Source organism: Dendropsophus ebraccatus, chromosome 10 (genome assembly GCF_027789765.1).
Source record: "Dendropsophus ebraccatus isolate aDenEbr1 chromosome 10, aDenEbr1.pat, whole genome shotgun sequence".
Lineage (NCBI taxonomy): Eukaryota > Metazoa > Chordata > Amphibia > Anura > Hylidae > Dendropsophus > Dendropsophus ebraccatus.
This window is the reverse complement of record NC_091463.1, coordinates 92810225-92828702: the sequence shown is the minus strand read 5'-3', so window position 1 is coordinate 92828702 and position 18478 is coordinate 92810225. Positions and strand designations below refer to the sequence as shown.

General features: G+C 46.8%; 1 protein-coding gene across 1 annotated transcript; it reads left to right on the top strand.

Annotated features, from left to right (window-relative positions):
• Nucleotides 1-3327: 3327 nt before the first annotated feature.
• On the top strand, nt 3328-17284 carry LOC138765801 (major histocompatibility complex class I-related gene protein-like). Its single transcript, XM_069942861.1, has 5 exons — nt 3328-3461; nt 8617-8874; nt 10847-11113; nt 11691-11966; nt 16852-17284. Exons 1-5 carry the CDS (start codon nt 3371-3373, stop codon nt 16986-16988), a joined length of 1029 nt encoding a protein of 342 aa, XP_069798962.1. The 5' UTR covers nt 3328-3370; the 3' UTR covers nt 16989-17284.
• Nucleotides 17285-18478: the final 1194 nt, after the last annotated feature.

The window sequence follows — 18478 nt, the reverse complement described above, 5'->3', positions numbered from 1 at the left end:
AAGAGAATATAAATGTCCTCCCTGTAGCCCAGATGTGATGTCTCCTCCTCTCTGGTGGTCTGTACCATCTGCAGAGACCCCTGTACTCTGTATAACACTCAGGAGACCCCTGTACTCTGTATAACACTCAGGAGTCCCCTGTACTCTGTATAACACTCAGGAGACCCCTGTACTCTGTATAACGATCAGGAGACCCCTGTACTCTGTATAACACTCAGGAGACCCCCGTACACTGTATAACACTCAGGAGACCCCCGTACTCTGTATAACACTCAGGAGACCCCTGTCCTCTGTATAACACTCAGGAGACCCCCGTGCTCTGTATAACACTTAGCAGACCCCCATACTCTGTATAACACTCAGGAGACCCCCTGTACAACGCTCAGGAGACCCCTGTACTCTGTATAACACTCAGGAGACCCCTGTACTCTGTATAACACTCAGGAGACCCCTGTACTCTGTATAACACTCAGGAGGCCCCTGTGCTCTGTATAACACTCGGGAGGCCCCTGTGCTCTGTATAACACTCAGGAGAGCCCTGTACTCTGTATTACACTCAGGAGACCCCTGTACTCTGTATAACACTTAGGAGACCCCTGTACTCTGTATAACACTCAGGAGACCCCTGTACTCTGTATTACACTCAGGACACCCCTGTACTCTGTATAACACTCAGGAGAGCCCTGTACTCTGTATAACACTCAGGAGACCCCCTGTGCTCTGTATAACACTCAGGAGACCCCTGTACTCTGTATAACACTCAGGAGACCCCTGTACTCTGTATAACACCCAGGAGACCCCTGTACTCTGTATAACACCCAGGAGACCCCTGTACTCTGTATAACACTCAGGAGAGCCCTGTACTCTGTATAACACTTAGGAGACCCCTGTACTCTGTATAACATTCAGGAGACCCCTGTACTCTGTATAACACTCAGGAGAGCCCTGTACTCTGTATAACACTCAGGAGAGCCCTGTACTCTGTATAACACTCAGGAGAGCCCTGTACTCTGTATAACACTTAGGAGACCCCTGTACTCTGTATAACACTCAGGAGACCCCTGTACTCTGTATTACACTCAGGACACCCCTGTACTCTGTATAACACTCAGGAGAGCCCTGTACTCTGTATAACACTCAGGAGACCCCCTGTGCTCTGTATAACACTCTGGAGAACCCTGCACTTTGTATAACACCCAGGAGACCCCTGTACTCTGTATAACACCCAGGAGACCCCTGTACTCTGTATAACACCCAGGAGACCCCTGTACTCTGTATAACACTCAGGAGAGCCCTGTACTCTGTATAACACTCAGGAGACCCCTGTACTCTGTATAACACTCAGGAGACCCCTGTGCTCTGTATAACACTCAGGAGACCCCTGTACTCTGTATAACACTCAGGAGACCCCTGTACTCTGTATAACACTCAGGAGACCCCTGTACTCTGTATAACACTCAGGAGACCCCTGTACTCTGTATAACACTCAGGGGACCCTCCTGCTCCTGACACATAAGAATAGGTCTCCATGGCTGTACTCCTGTGTTGCTCATAGCAACCAATCACAGCTCAGCTTTCTGATATGTATGAGCTCTGGTAAAATGAAAGCTGAGCTGTGATTGGTCGCTATGGGGCCCACAGGACATTCCTACTGTAAGACAGCGCCATCTATCTCCCCTATGTGTATTGCTCCTCTCCTCCATCAGTACATGGAGACTTCTCTTCCCTCTAGTAATAATTATAGGGTCTCCTCATGTATTCCCTGTATATACAACCCAGCTGACAAGTGAGACACCAACATGTACAATTCACTTGTCTCACAGACGTCAGCTCACTGTGGCCGCCCTAGTGGTCAGTGTGAGAAGAGGAATACCTCATGATTTTCATTGGATAATCACATAAAATACAAAAGCATTCAAACATTTTTAAATAGAAGTAAATTCCAAAATTTTCTATATAACTTTCTGAAATCAGTCGATTTGATAGAATTTTTTTGTACACCTTTAATTTCTACCATTTATGTTATTTCAGTGCATTGTTTTTTCATATAGCAATAATGAAAGCCAATACAATCCCTATAATAAATGAGAACTCCTCCAGAGCTGCCAACTTTCCAAGCGGCAGAACTAGTTCATGTTATGATCTGCCCAAACCACGCCAAATCCAAATCCACCCGGCCAGCTGCATAATTGTGTGTTACCCTGTCTGGCTGGGTCACGTCCCTTCTGTTACTGGAACCTGGGGCTGAACAGGGAGTCACATGGAGGTTGGGCCCCTAAATTGCCTGTCAGTTCCACTCCTAATTTTGGTTGAAAAAGACTGACAGAAATATTATGTGTGACCATAGCCTAAAGGTGCAGCACATACCTGGGAATTATAGAAAGGCACTGCTGCCCGTTCACAAGACCATGCTAAATATAGTACTTTTTTTTCCCCTTTTTATTTTCCATTTACCAGGGGCGCAGCTAGGATTCATGGGGTCCCACAGCAAAAAAACGCTAAGGGGCCCCCCTTCCCTTTGCACAACACAAAGCACTGCATATATATATATATATATATATATATATATATATATATATATAGGCTCGGTAGAGCTCTGCACATTTTCCTACTTGATTGCAGCAGCCGAGGGGTTATCAGAGCAGTGAAGCACAGATCTCCTTGTCCTCTGCCTATTAAGCCTTTTTATGTGTTGCAGCGTGTAAGTGAACACTGGGTCACCTATACACTGCAGTACATAAGGGGTTAAGCAGAAAGACACAGGACAGCTCTTATTTTCCCTGTGCATCCCTGGGCCCCCCTCCCCCACGGGCCCCATAGCAGCTGCCTACCGTGCCTCTATGGTAGCTATGCCACTGCCATTTACCAATCTAAGGGTACTAATACACAAAGCGATTTTTCAACGATTAATGATCTCAAACAACTGCTAGGGTGAATGACCTCAAATCGTTCACCCAATTACACAGAATGATAATCGTTACTTATGATCGTTCTTGCGGTGGTCCTGTTGTCGCTACTGCGAACGACATCTTATTACAAGCCGATCGGCTGATCGTTGCATTTATTACATGGAGCGATAATCAGCCGAATTGGGCCAATTCGGCCGATTATCGTTCCGTGTAATAGTACCCTAAGTGTGTACTCCTGTGGAGTGTCAGCCTCGTCTGTGTTCATCTCCTGCAGAATAAATATTGTGATTCTTCTTCCACACAATTCCGGTTTGTCCTGTGGGAATTATATACACTGTATATATACTCTATTATTTTCTAATTTAACAAGAGACGTGTACATGTTAGGTGCGGACACACCTTACAGCTCTGGAGCTGCTCTGATAAGTGTGTGGTAAGAGTGTGAGCGGCACCAGACTTGTATGACAGCGGACGGAGTGAGCAGAGCCATGAGGAGGCACAGATTATCCCACATTTGTCTTCTCATCTTATCCGCTCCCTTTGCTTTTGCAGGTAACGTTACTTTATCTTCTGCCGTACATAGAGGTTTGGGCTACTCGGGATTCTTACATCTTGTTCTGTTAGCGGCTCTATGCACTTACAACCAGGGCAGAGCTGCTGTTTTTGCAACAAGGTAGCTGGGGTTAATCCAGGATTCAAAAACATGGCTACTATCTTATATAAACAGCAACATCCCAGTCCTCAGGTTGTGTGTGGTATTACAACCCAGTTGTAGTCAGTTGACCCAGTTGTAGTCAGTTAACAACTACCCAGTAGTAGTCAAGCAGCTCTGTGCCCCATATAAGTAGTATGCCCAATACATGCCTCCTAATAGTAGTCAAACAGCTCTGTGGCCCCATATAAGCAGTACACCCAATACATGCCCCCAAATAGTAGTCAGGCAGCTCTGTGCCCCCACATAAGCAGTATGCCCAATACATGCCCCCAAATAGTAGTCAGGCCCCTCTGTGCCCCCATATAAGCAGCATGCCCAGTACATGCCCCCAAATAGTAGTCAGGCAGCTCGGTGTCCCCATATAAGCAGTATACGCAATACATGCCCCCAAATAGTAGTCAGGCCCTCTGTGCCCCCATATAAGCAGTATGCCCAATACATGCCCCCAAATAGTAGTCAGGCAGCTCTGTGCCCCCATATATGCAGTATGCCTAATACATGCCCCCAAATAGTAGTCAGGCAGCTCTGTGCCCCCATATAAACATATGCCCAATCCATGCCCCCTAATAGTAGTCAGGCAGCTCTGTGCCCCCATGTAAGCAGTATGCCCAATACATGCCCCCAAATAGTAGTCAGGCAGCTCTGTGCCCCCATATAAGCAGTATGCCCAATACATGCCTCCTAATAGTAGTCAGGCAGCTCTGTGCCCCCATATAAGCAGTATGCCCAATACATGCCCCCAAATAGTAGTCAGGCAGCTCTGTGCCCCCATATGAGCAGTATGCCCAATACATGCCCCCTAATAGTAGTCAGGCAGCTCTGTGCCCCCATGTAAGCAGTATGCCCAATACATGCCCCCAAATAGTAGTCAGGCAGCTCTGTGCCCCCATATAAGCAGTATGCCCAATCCATGCCCCCAAATAGTAGTCAGGCAGCTCTGTGCCCCCATGTAAGCAGTATGCCCAATACATGCCTCCAAATAATAGCCAGGCCCCCTCTGTGCCCCCATATAAGCATATGCCCAATCCATGCCCCCAAATAGTAGTCAGGCAGCTCTGTGCCCCCATATATGCAGTATGCCCAATACATGCCTCCAAATAGTAGTCAGGCCCCTCTGTGCCCCCATAGAAGCAGCATGCCCAGTACATGCCCCCAAATAGTAGTCAGGCAGCTCTGTGCCCCCATATAAGCAGTATACCTAATACATGCCCCCAAATAGTAGTCAGGCAGCTCTGTGCCCCCATATAAGCAGTATGCCCAATACATGCCCCCAAATAGTAGTCAGGCAGCTCTGTGCTCTCATATAAGCAGTATGCCCAATACATGCCCCCAAATAGTAGTCAGGCCCCTCTGTGCCCCCATATAAGCAGTATGCCCAGTACATGCCCCTAAATAGTAGTCAGGCTGCTCTGTGCCCCCATATAAGCAGTATGCCCAATACATGCCCCCAAATAGTAAGGCTGCTCTGTGCCCCCATATAATGGACAAGCCCACATATACGTCACTCGAGCGCCACAATGTCAGAGCGAGAGCGGCCTATTGAGACAGATAGATCAAAGAGAGGGAATTGGCAGTATCAGAGACAGGGAGAAGAAAAGAATGGCAGGGAGAAGATGGAAATGAGGGAAAATTAAGGGATAGATGTAAAATTAGCAATAAAAAAAACAATAGGAGAGATAAGAAGAGGGGAATATAAATGTTAAGGGGCAATGAGTGGCAGAGAGCTGTACAGAGAGGAGAGAGTGTATGGGGGGAGCTGTACAGAGAGGAGAGAGTGTATGGGGGGAGCTGTACAGAGAGGAGAAAGTGTATGGGGGGAGCTGTACAGAGAGGAGAGAGTGGATGGGGGGAGCTGTACAGAGAGGAGAGAGTGTATGGGGGGAGCTGTAGAGAGAGAAGAGAGTGTATGGGGGGAGCTGTACAGAGAGGAGAGAGTGTATGGGGGGAGCTGTAGAGAGAGGAGAAAGTGGATGGGGGGAGCTGTAGAGAGAGAAGAAAGTGGATGGGGGGAGCTGTAGAGAGAGGAGAAAGTGGATGGGGGGAGCTGTAGAGATCACAGAGACCCTTCTGTACATCCAGCTTTCTTTTACACATTGGTGAATTAACACCAGAAAAGAAACTATGGAAAACATGAAGTGTCACATATGCATAAAAGCAGCTTGTGTTACTGCCCCTATATACTGTATATACTATACATGAGGAGAGGTCTGTGCAGGAGAGAAATAAAGGAAGAACTGGGGGTCTCCTCAGAGGATGGGCACAGGAACTTCCAGATTTTTATTGCCCTAAACCTGTGTTTTATGTCTGCCCTGTCAGAACTGAGCGGACTGGGGCTATGGAGATGGATAAGGCCTCCCTCCTCCTACTCTTCCCCTGACTCGACTGCTGCACCTGACCTGTTAGGCCCCATTCACACAGGCGGAATGACACGGAGGCTGGTGGCATTCCGCTGTGGACAATTCCGCTGCGGAATGCCGACAGCCTCCATGTCATAATGACACTCTATGGGAGGCGCGCGCTGCATCTAATTCTTCAGCGCGGAAAGACGCTGAGCGATGCGGGGCACGCGCCTCCCATAGAGTGTCATTATGACACGGAGGCTGGCGGCATTCCGCAGCGGAATTGTCCACAGCGGAATGCCACCAGCCTCCATGTCATTCCGCCTGTGTGAATGGGGCCTAACATGTCAGGTGGAGCAGTCGAGTCAGGGGAAGAGTAGGAGGAGGGAGGCCTTATCCATCTCCATAGCCCCAGCCTCCGTGCTGCCAGCTTTCGTGTCATTCCGCCGCTCTTGCTTTGTGTGAACGGGGCCTAACAGGTCAGGTGCAGCACAATTCCACCGCTCCTGCTCTGTGTGAACGGGGCCTTATAGGAGCCGGGACACACGAACTGCAAGGGTGGTGAAGAAAGGAGGGGGGAGTGTAACCCTTGGATGGGTCTGATACAATAAAGGACGGGACTGCGGGGCAGCTGTATCTATGGACCTGCCCGACATCCCTGCTCTCTGCATGACTTATCTCCCTGCTGTAATATAAATCAGTGTCAGAGATTAACCATACCTCACTCATCTTACTGACCTCACTCACCTTACTGACCTCACTCACCTTACTGACCTCACTCACCTTACTGACCTCACTGACCTCACTCACCTTACTGACCTCACTCACCTTACTGACCTCACTGACCTCACTCACCTCACTGACCTCACTCACCTTACTGACCTCACTCACCTTACTGACCTCACTCACCTTACTGACTGTAGCTTCTTACTTTCCCCAGCAGTGCTGCATGCAAAGAAAAGATCCATAGCCTGGATAGAGAGTGACTGTAATCAGAATGTCGCCCCCTGCAGGCAGGGAGGAGTCCTATCTTCCCTTGTGACAGAGTTCAGTACCCAGAGGTCGGGCTGTCAGCACTGTCACATAGCCACAGCAGGAGGCCGAGGGGCCCCCTAACTTGCCAGGAGTGAAGCGCCCTGTGTGAGAGCACAGGTCGCACACCCCAAAGGCCGGCCCTGCTTACAGCTTTTGTCTCAGTGCTTTATTACTTAGGCTATGTTCACACAGAGTATTTTTGCTCAGTATTTTGCAACCAAAACCAGGAGTGGATTAATAAAACAGAAAGGCTATGTTCTCACACAGACAGAGCCTTTCTGTCTTTTTAATCCACTCCTGGTTTTGGTTGAAATATGAGGACCACAATACTGAGCAAAAATATTGTGTGGGAACATAGCCCAAATCTGTCTCCAGTAAGATGGCCCCCGGGGTGGCTGCAGTCATGATGTAACTCTACAGATGTGCAAAGGGAGCAGAAGGGAAGCTTGTACCCCTAGTAAACCAAATTGGGCTCCTCTGACCTGTTTATTAAGGTAAACTAGTTGTCAGCAGATGTGTTGCATGAACTTAAAGGGGCTATCCAAAGTTAGAAAAACATGGCGGCTTTCTTCAAGAGACAGCACCGCTCTTGTCTCCAGGTTCGGTGCAGGTTTTACAACCCAGTTCCATTAAAGTGAATGGAGCTCAATTGCAAACCACACCTAAACTGTAGTGCTGTCTCTGGAGGGGCAATGGGGAAGTGGCAATGTTTTTTTAACGCTGGATAACCCCTTTAAATAGGGAAGTGGACATAACCACCATTACAATACAAATATCAAAGCTTAAAGGTGTAGTCTAGGCAAAATAATTAGGCAGGCAGGGAGTGGTGAAAACATAATAAACAAGCTACACTTGTATACCCTGGTCCTCCATAGTCCTCACTCTGCCTCTGTCCGCCTCCCCAGGTCCCCCTGGTCTCCTTTATTTCCTGGTTCCTGTGATGTCATGAGGTAGGATAGATTGTAGCCACTTATCGGGGCGGCAGCGGAGGGGGGGGGGGCGATCGGAGGCGGGGGTTGCGATCGGAGCAGCGGGGGTGCCGATCGGGGCGGCGCAGGGGGCTGCGGTTGAGCGGGGGGCCGGGCTGCGCGCGCGCGATCGCAAAACGATTTTTCCGTATGATATATCGTACCATCTAAATGCTGATCGTTATGAAAAAAAAACCGTTACTCCAACATCGTTAATCGTACGATCGGGCCAATAATCGCCTCGTGTAAACTTAGCATTACACAGTGCAGTTAAAACTGATGTTTTAAATGAAGCCCGGTAATGCTGATCACAAGATGAAGCCTGGTAATGCTGATCCCATTATGAAGCCTGGTAATGCTGATCACATGATGAAGCCTGGTAATGCTGAGCACATGATGAAGTCTGGTAATGCTGATCACATGAAGCCTGGTAATACTGATCACATGATGAAGCCTGGTAATACTGATCACATGATGAAGCCTGGTAATGCTGATCACATGATGAAGCCTGGTAATGCTGATCACATGATGAAGCCTGGTAATGCTGGTCATATGATGAAGCCTGATAATGCTGATCATATGATGAAGCCTGGTAATGCTAAATCTCAGCAAATGCTAACTAAAACGTGCACCTGTTCTCTCTTTCCCAGGCTTCCACACTCATTACTTCTACTGGACTGTAACCAATGATGAGACATCTGACTTTCCCTTTTACACAATGACAAGGAGGCTGGATGATGTCACTCTTTTCTGGTTCGACAGCGACAATGAAGTGATAGAACGAAGAGTTCCCTGGTTTAAAAGTCCACATGCAACTTTATTGGATACAAGTATTAACTTCTATTCCCAACAGAGATTTAGGCAAAACCTTCTATACAACATCTCCTATGATCTAAACGACACCGAGAGTAAGTAGCATCATTGTTGTTGTTGTTGTGTATGTGTTATCAAATAAATATTTCGGGGGGGGGGGGGGGGGGGTTGGATTACCACAAAGAATTACAAGAAATTCATTGCTGTAATATTTTACTGCAGACTTTTATGTAGCATTTTTTATGGCAGCATTTGCAGGCAAAGAAAAAATGCATGAAAAAACATCAGGGAGATTACATGAAAAATGTGGAATGGAAGTCCTGATATGTAGACCGGACACGTATATATATCATATATCATTGGTGTACAAAATTTTATTCATATATATATATATATATATATATATATATATATATATATATATATAGACAAAAAACAGAAGGTGCAACAGCAACCCACAGGTGCAAGGGCCTACCGTATACCTGTGGGTTGCTGTTGCACCTTCTGTTTTTTGTCTGTACTTAAGCCACAAGCAGCGTGCAACCTGCAGTGTGAACAGAGTCATGGATGTGCTGCCAAAATTTCTCTCTCTCTCTCTCTCTCTCTCTCTCTCTCTCTCTCTATATATATATATATATATATATATATATATATATACATACAGTGTATATATATATATATATATATATATATATATAATACACATATCATCCTATGCTCATTTATTGGTAGTGATTGCAGAATTTTCCACTAGCTGGTGATACATGATATTTAGTTCCCTGATGAACCTGCATTAATAAGAAAGGGGAAGCACGTTGGAACTTGTTATTTGTTGGCTATTGAAATGACTGATGAGATCATCCTGGACTCAAAATTGCTTACTGTATATTATTAACTAACCCAAGTGGGGACTTTTTATGTCACTTAATGTTTGTTTATTATATTGATCCCTTCACTTAGAGGAGAATAGGACTGTCACTGTGGTTGGAGCCCCCAATTATAGAGGTGGGCTACCCCAAAAGTCAAGGTGAGGCACCGAGTTCTCGCCTAGAGGGCACATTTCCCTCCCCTACTAGATGCCCTGATCGCAGTGTCCCTTGGCCACTTACAGTGGTTCATACGTACAGTACAGTATTATCTGTTTGTAGTACACTTGTAGTACATTTGTATAGGAAGTGTCTATAGACTAGGACAGTCTTTTTAATCTTTTTAAGTAAAAGTTATGCATGATGTATTCCCACTGTGGTCAGTAACTTTGTGAATCCATAATATGGGGAATGGGAAACATTAGTGAGCATGCTCTGTGACCTTTGAGGAGGTCATTCCTCAGGAAGTGGGAGTTTCATCTGTTCTGTCTGTTCTCTCTATTGGTGTCATGTTTCACTGTAAGGCTATGTTCACATAGCGTTTTAGACCGGTCGTTCCGTGACCCGGCCGGGTCATGGAACGGCCGGTCTCTGAAAAGATCATCCCGGCCGGTACTGCAGTACCAGACGGATAATCTTTTTGGCCGCAGTGTTCTGATGTGGGTGCATCAGTGCACGCCTGCATCAGAACTCCCCACAGCACACTATGGAGCAAGCGGCCGGATCCGCTCGCTCCATAGTGTGCACTGACATGGTTTTCTGTAGCCGTTATTCAATGAATAGCGGCCGCACAAAACTGACATGTCAGTTGTTTGCGGCGCTGCGAGAGATCCCAGCTGGAGCGTATACTATGTGTATACGCTCCGGCTGGGATTCCTAGGCAGCAATGGACGTATATTTCCGTATAAATCGCGTCCGTTGTACAACTGCGGTGGTTTTATGAAAATATACGGTGTGTGAACAGATCACTTATCATCACAGATGCAACAGGAAGTCTCCGCTTAGTTTTAGCCCTAGTGGTGAGAATGAAAACTGCTAGATCTCAGGATTATTAAATAGTATAGATAGAGATTAGAAAAAATATTGCTAGAATTTTTAAACAATGCTTAACATAACATGTGCAATGAACGGGCCCGACGTACGCTCTTTCTTCTTTCATAGACGGACTGACTAACCAGATTCATTTTCTGTCTGATTTAAGGTTACCACGTTCTTCAGGGATTACAGGGATGTACGCTCTATGATAACGGGACGGTCCAGGCTGTGCTCAGTTATCGCCATGACGGAAAACCATTCATGTCTTTAAATGTGGAAACCGCAACCTGGACGGCAGAGACCCCGGAGGCTGAGAGATACGCAGAGGATGGCAACTCTGATACACTCAGAAGCCGACAAAACTGGCTGAATATATGTATAGCCCATATACCGGACCTGCTGTCATTGGGAAACAGCACATTTAGTAGGAAAGGTACGGCTCATAAACGTTCTCTCTCCTGTCCTCCCCGTGTACAAGAACGTCCTCCACATCCAAACGTTCTCCTCTATGGTGAAGAGTCAGGGGGTCGCCATACACCTTATACTGTCAGCTGAACCCACCAGCGGCAACAGGTTTGGCTGAACTTAGTATTAGGTGTGTGGGCACTATACAAGCCAAAACTAGATTAAAAAAAGAAAAAGGAAAAATCTCAGTCTTAACCTTTATACATGCCCTTAAAGGGGTTGTCCAGCGAAAATCTTTTTCTTTCAAATCAACTTGTTTCAGAAATTTATATAGAGTTGTGATTTACTTCTATTTAAAAATGTAAGTCTTCCAGTACTTATCAGCTGCTGTATGTCCTGCAGAAAGTGGTGTATTCTTTTCAATCTGACACAGTGCTCTCATTGCTCTATGTTGCTGCTCTGGACAGTTCCTGTTCCTTCGTCTTATGGGGATCAGCTGATCATCCGTCTTCCTTTCCTATTTATATAGATAACAATGGTGCGGCAATACTTTTTACATGTAATTAGGAAACGTGATAAATTGACTTTAGTTCTTCCTCTTCCAGAGCTATCGGTTATCAAAGTGACATGGATTCCCCTAGACAATGGTGGAGTCAGGCTGTACTGCCGAGCATATGGACATTACCCCAAGGACATCTACATAATGTGGTACAAGAATGGAGAACAGATATCAGAGGAGATACTGGAGAGGCTGACCCTGCCATATCCTGACCTGACATATCTAACCTCTCTATCGCTCAATGTCACATCCACAGCTGATGGGGTTTATACCTGCAAAGTCAGTCACAGTAGTATGACGGCGAATTATACCCAAGATCTGAGTAAGTAGAATAATATTATATATATGACATATTATCAGGGGCGCCGCAATCATGAGGCGACCTGAGTCGTCTGCCTCAGGCGGCGCCACCAGCTGTCTTCATGGGGGCGGCATTCAGTGGCAGATTATAATATGAGCGGTTCGGGCGGCCGCCCACATTATAATCCGCCACTGATCGTACCATGTACCGGAGTCCCCCCGCGCCCGGACAGCATCTGTAATGAGATGCTGTGAGCAGGGGAGACTGTATTCATAAGCGCCGCGGTGTAATGAATCAGCCGCGCGGCGCTTATGAATACAGTCTCCCCCGCTCACAGCATCTCATTACAGATGCTGTCCGGGCGCGGGGGGACTCAGGTAAATGCATTCCACGTCCGTGATCCGTCAGGATCACGGAACGTGGGAATGCAGCCTTAGTCCCCCGGCTGATGTGCGGCTGCCGGAGGTGTCCCATCCTGTCTCCGGCAGCGCGCGCATCAGAGAGATCCCCGTGCGCCGGAAGTCACAGCCACAGGCACACGGGGAGCTCTCTGATGCGCGCGCTGCCGGGGACAGGACGGGACACCCCGGGCAGCCGCACATCAGCCGGGACCAGACCAGAGAGGCTCGACGGGGGAACGGAGGGCAGGTGAGTTGTGTGCTGTTTTTTGTTTTTGTTTTATCTGCTGTGCAGGGGGGGGGGGGAGAGGGGGACCATCTATAAGGGAGGGGGGAAAGAGGGGGACGATCTATAAGGGAGGGCGGAAAGAGGGGGACGATCTATAAGGTAGGGGGAGAGGGAAGAGGGGGACCATCTATAGGGGGGGGGAAGGGGACCATCTATAAGGGAGGGGGGAAAGAGGGGGACCATCTATAAGGGGGGGGGACCATCTATAAGGGAGGGGGGAAAGAGGGGGACCATCTATAAGGGAGGGGGGAGAGGGGGACCATCTATAAGGGGGGGGAAGAGGGGGACCATCTATAAGGGGGCATCTATAAGGGAGGGGGGAGAGGGGGACCATGTATAAGGGGGGGAGGGGGACCATCTATAAGGGAGAGGGGACCATCTATAAGGGAGGGGGAGAGGGGGACCATCTATAAGGGAGAGGGGACCATCTATAAGGGAGGGGGAGAGGGGGACCATCTATAAGGGGGGGGGGAAGAGGGGGACCATCTATAAGGGGGGGAGAGAGGGAAGAGGGGGACCATCTATAAGGGGGGGGAGAGGGGGACCATCTATAAGGGGGGGGAGAGAGGGAAGAGGGGGACCATCTATAAGGGGGGGAGAAGAGGGGGACCATCTATAAGGGGGGGGGGGGAGAGGGGGACCATCTATAAGGGAGGGGGGAGAGGGGGACCATCTATAAGGGAGGGGGGAGAGGGGGACCATCTATAAGGGGGGGGGAGAGGGGGACCATCTATAAGGGGGGGGAGAGAGGGAAGAGGGGGACCATCTATAAGGGAGGGGGGAGAGGGACCATCTATAAGGGGGGGGAGAGGGGGACCATCTATAAGGGGGGGGAGAGAGGGAAGAGGGGGACCATCTATAAGGGGGGGGGAAGAGGGGGACCATCTATAAGGGAGGGGAAAGAGGGGGACCATCTATAAGGGAGGGGGGAGATGGGGACCATCTATAAGGTAGGGGGGGAAGAGGGGGACCATCTATAAGGGGGGACCATCTATAAGGGAGGGGGAGAGGGAAGAGGGGGACCATCTATAGGGGGGGGAAGGGGACCATCTATAAGGGAGGGGGGAAAGAGGGGGACCATCTATAAGGGGGGGACCATCTATAAGGGAGGGGGGAAAGAGGGGGACCATCTATAAGGGAGGGGGGAGAGGGGGACCATCTATAAGGGGGGGGAAGAGGGGGACCATCTATAAGGGAGGGGGAAAGAGGGGGACCATCTATAAGGGGGCATCTATAAGGGAGGGGGGAGAGGGGGACCATCTATAAGGGAGAGGGGACCATCTATAAGGGGGGGAAGAGGGGGACCATCTATAAGGGGGGGGAGAGGGGGGACCATCTATAAGGGGGGGAGAGAGGGAAGAGGGGGACCATCTATAAGGGGGGGGGAGAGGGGGACCATCTATAAGGGGGGGGGGAGAGGGGGACCATCTATAAGGGGGGGGGAGAGAGGGAAGAGGGGGACCATCTATAAGGGGGGGGGGAGAGGGGGACCATCTATAAGGGAGGGGAAAGAGGGGGACCATCTATAAGGGAGGGGGGAGAGGGGGACCATCTATAAGGGAGGGGGGAGAGGGGGACCATCTATAAGGGAGGGGGGAGAGGGGGACCATCTATAAGGGGGGGGGAGAGGGGGACCATCTATAAGGGGGGGGGACCATCTATAAGGGGGGGGAAGAGGGGGACCATCTATAAGGGGGGGAAGAGGGGGACCATCTATAAGGGGGGAAGAGGGGGACCATCTCCTAAAAGATCAGCACCCTCCTCTCCTGACATCCTCTGTGCTGCTGTGACCTCTCCTAAAAGATCAGCACCCTCCTCTCCTGACATCCTCTGTGCTGCTGGGACTTCTCCTATAGGATTAGCACCCTCCTCTCCTGACATCCTCTGTGCTGCTGGGACCTCTCCTATAGGATTAGCACCCTCATCTCCTGACATCCTCTGTGCTGCTGGGACCTCTCCTATAGGATTAGCCCCCTCCTCTCCTGACATCCTCTGTGCTGCTGGGACCTCTCCTATAGGATTAGCCCCCTCCTCTCCTGACATCCTCTGTGCTGCTGGGACCTCTCCTATAAAGTCAGCCCCCTCCTCTCCTGACATCCTCTGTGCAGAAAGGGACCAAACATTATGTTTATTGGGGACAGCAGTGGGGGGGGGGGGGCAGTAGTGGATTATAATGTGGGCGGATTGACGGGGGGGGGGGGCGTCATTCTATAGTTCGCCTCGGGCAGCAGAGAGGCTAGAATCACCCCTGCATATTATACATACCAGTTATAGATATCAGGATTGCAGCTTAATGTGGCTATCCAGCCATAAACAAGCATGTTATACTTACCTCTTCGTGCTCCCCTGGTTTCTCCTGTCGCATGTAGCCAAGCTTGTCTCAGGAGTGACAGCCCGTTCAGCCAATCATTGACTGAGACAGGAAAGCGCCACAGTCAGTGATTGGCTGAGCGGGCTCTCATTCCCGAGACGAGCACGGGACACCAGGGGAGCCCGGAGAGGTAAGTATAACATGTTTTTTATGTTTACTAATATGGCAGAAACATGTTAAAAATTTTGGAGCACTGGGTAAACCCTTTAACCTGTATAAGTGGTTACTACTTGTTATACAGCAGACAGATTTCCTCTAGCACTAAATATTTGCTCCCTATATCCTTTCTCTATATTTCTGCAATATCCGTGGTAATTGGAGTTACAAGCTTATTCTTATGGAACCTTAGGGAGAAATCCCGCTTGGTGTATTTCCCCAAAAGATTTTTGGTTCAAAAATGTGGCGGCCAGATCATAGCAGAGAGTCAATACCCACAGGGCATTTTTGTGTTTGGAATTTTTTTAGGACATTTTGGCGTTATTCTGTTCCTTGATGGCACGCTTTGCATGGGACCTTTTTTCAAGAAATATTTTTTCTTTCCATAGACTTCTATAGAGAAGAAAAAACATCAGAGAAAATGTCCATATGCATACTGGCATTTCTTCTGGCGTTTTTCTCTCAATTCCTCAACGGCACTGGAGTCACAAGAATAAAAAAAAAAAAAAAAAAAAAAAAAAACTGGGGGAAGCTTTGTAAGTGACAGCTTAGCTTCATCAAAGGGGCGTGGCTTAAGATGGGAAACCATTTACCAAACATGCCAGAATTCCGAAACTCCATAAGTAGCATGTAGTCTATAGAACAGTCCACTTATAGGCCACGACCACACAACCTCCTTTTTTTTTGGGGGGGGGGGGCTGTCATGCTCAAATAATGGCTGTTGTTTCAAACAATAGGCATTATTAAAAAAAAAAAAAAATTGGCCCAAAAAAAAAAAAGTGTGGTCGTGACCATAAACCGTAAAAGCTGCTCCCTGTCAGATGGTGCCCAGTGCATAAAATATCTATAAACTCCTCTCTAGTGCGGAAAAGATTACAGCATTGTCACTTCCAAGTATTTTTTTTTGTTATTAAAATTTTGTCACAAAATGCACTGTGGGTGTGAATACACTAAACATTCACATACACTATGCAAATACATTAATATAATAACTCTTTTAACCCCTTATGGCCACAAACAATTTTCACTTTAGTATTATAGTTTTTTCTCCACTTCCTAAGCCATAACTGTTCCCTAACTTTTTCCATCTACAGAACTATATGGGAGGGCTTGTTTATCGCGTATGTACTTTGTATTGGCAGTTTTTATTTTTACTGTAAAATACAATGTAGGACCAAAAATATAATTTGTGGGGTTTGAAATTGCAAAAAGAAAAACAAACAAACAAAAAAACCCTACAAAATAAATCAAAATTTGAAGGGGGAGGGAGGGTTCATTTTTGTGCAGTGCAAAACTGACAGATTGTCTTGATTCTGTACGACAATCCCCATGTTTATAGCTTTTGTATCACTTTACTACTATATAAAAAGAAAAATTTTTACTAAATAAAAATGCTAAAAAGAAATTTCTATTCTGATTCCTGTAACATTAATTTTTTTTTTATATAGCCCCATTTGAGGGTTTGAGGGCTAATTTGTTGCTTCATGTAGTTGTGATGGTATCACTTTGGTTCATATGGTAATTTTGGAAGTCAATGGAAAAAAAAAAGATCATAACGGATGAACACAAATACATCTGTTTTTTGTATAAATGGTATGAAAAGAAAACAAAAATGCAAAAACGCAGTGTGAACCCAGCCTGAGACTTAGTCTTTGACCTAATCATAAAACTTTTTATATTTTCTCTGTACAGGGATTTCAGGTGATTTTGTAAATCTCAGTAACACTTCCTCTAATCCGTTGATCGGGGCCGTCATCGCTATCTGCCTGGCCGTCATCCTCATCGCAGTTCTCATTGCATTTGGTTCTGTCGTCTTTATGAGACGTTGAAGAGAGTGACATCTGCTATCAGAATCCAATGTATGGTACACGACAACAAGACAAGCGTCATATATACATGACACTTACAAGACACTTCTATGTTGGGAACTGATTTATTATCATTGATGGGAATTTGTTGGGATTTAATTTATTTCCTGTTATCAGTTATTGATTATTAATTTTTATTATAGGCCTCATTCACACCATGTATTTTATTATAGGCCTCATTCACACCATGTATTTTATTATAGGCCTCATTCACACCATGAGGAATATTTATCAAACCTGGTGTAAAGTGAAACTGGCTCAGTTGCCCCTAGCAACCAATCAGATTCCACCTTTCATTTTCCAAAGAGCCTGTGAGGAATAAAAGGTGGAATCTGATTGGTTGCTAGGGGCAACTGGGCCAGTTTCACTTTACACCATGTTTGATAAATCTCCCATTTTATTATAGGCCTCATTCACACCATGTATTTTACTATAGGCCTCATTCACACCATGTATTTTACTATAGGGCCTATAGGGAATGTCAGTGATTTGATGCAGGGAATATTGTCAGCCAGAATTATTGTTTACACTAATACAAAAGTGAAACTTTTTTTTATGTAATAAAAATACATTTACCAATGGTTGTTGCATACATTATTTCATTGACATAAAATAAAAAAACAAGACATTTCTGTGGTACAAAGGTTCATGCCAAACTATATACCTGAGTATCTGGTGTCATTAGTCATTGTCAAAGATACCTGGACTCCTTAGACCTGTGAAGATATCTGGTGGATTCTGCACTAAATCCTTTAAAGGGGAACTCTGGAGAAAAATATTTATTTTTACATCAGCTGGTGTCAGAAAGTTATACAGATTAATAAGTTGCTTTGGTTGGCTTACTTTGTATCACAATTATGGACCATTGTTTTTCATTTTAAAGGGGTACTCCAGCGAAAATCTATTTCTTTCAAATCAACTGGTTTCAGAAAGTTAAAAAGATTTGTAATTTAATTCTATTTAAAAATCTCAAGTTTTCCCATACTTATCAGCTGCTGTATGTCCTACAAGAAGTGGTGTTTTCTTTTCAGTCTGACACAGTGCTCTCTGCTGCCACCTCTGTCCATATCATGAACTGTCCAGAGCAGCAGCAAATCCCCATAGAAAGCCTCTCCTGCTCTGGACAGTTCCTGACATGGACAGAGGTGGCAGCAGAGAGCACTGTGTCAGACTGGAAAGAATACACCACTTCCTGCAGGACATACAGCAGACGATAAGTACTGGAAGACTGGAGAATTTTAAGTAAAAGTGATTTTCAAATCTGTATAGCTTTCTGGTAGGAGTAGCTCCTCTGTGATAGTGGACCATGCTGTCCTGCTTCTTCTCCCCATATACCTCAATGAGCCATTGGTGCCCAAGATCCTCTTATCACTTTATTGGCAGTTCTTCTGTGAGCCACTGCTGCTAGGTATAACTCATGGGAGGAACGTCCCACAAGACCTGACATTTTG

What these genes read in the sequence shown, in the direction of transcription:
- LOC138765801 (XM_069942861.1), top strand. Translation starts at nt 3,371, where the DNA reads ATGACAGCGGACGGAGTGAGCAGAGCCATGAGGAGGCACAGATTATCC. An exon ending in CGCTCCCTTTGCTTTTGCAG is followed by an intron (nt 3,462 to 8,616) that starts GTAACGTTACTT and finishes TCTCTTTCCCAG; the next exon opens with GCTTCCACACTCATTACTTC. An exon ending in CAGCACATTTAGTAGGAAAG is followed by an intron (nt 11,114 to 11,690) that starts GTACGGCTCATA and finishes TTCCTCTTCCAG; the next exon opens with AGCTATCGGTTATCAAAGTG.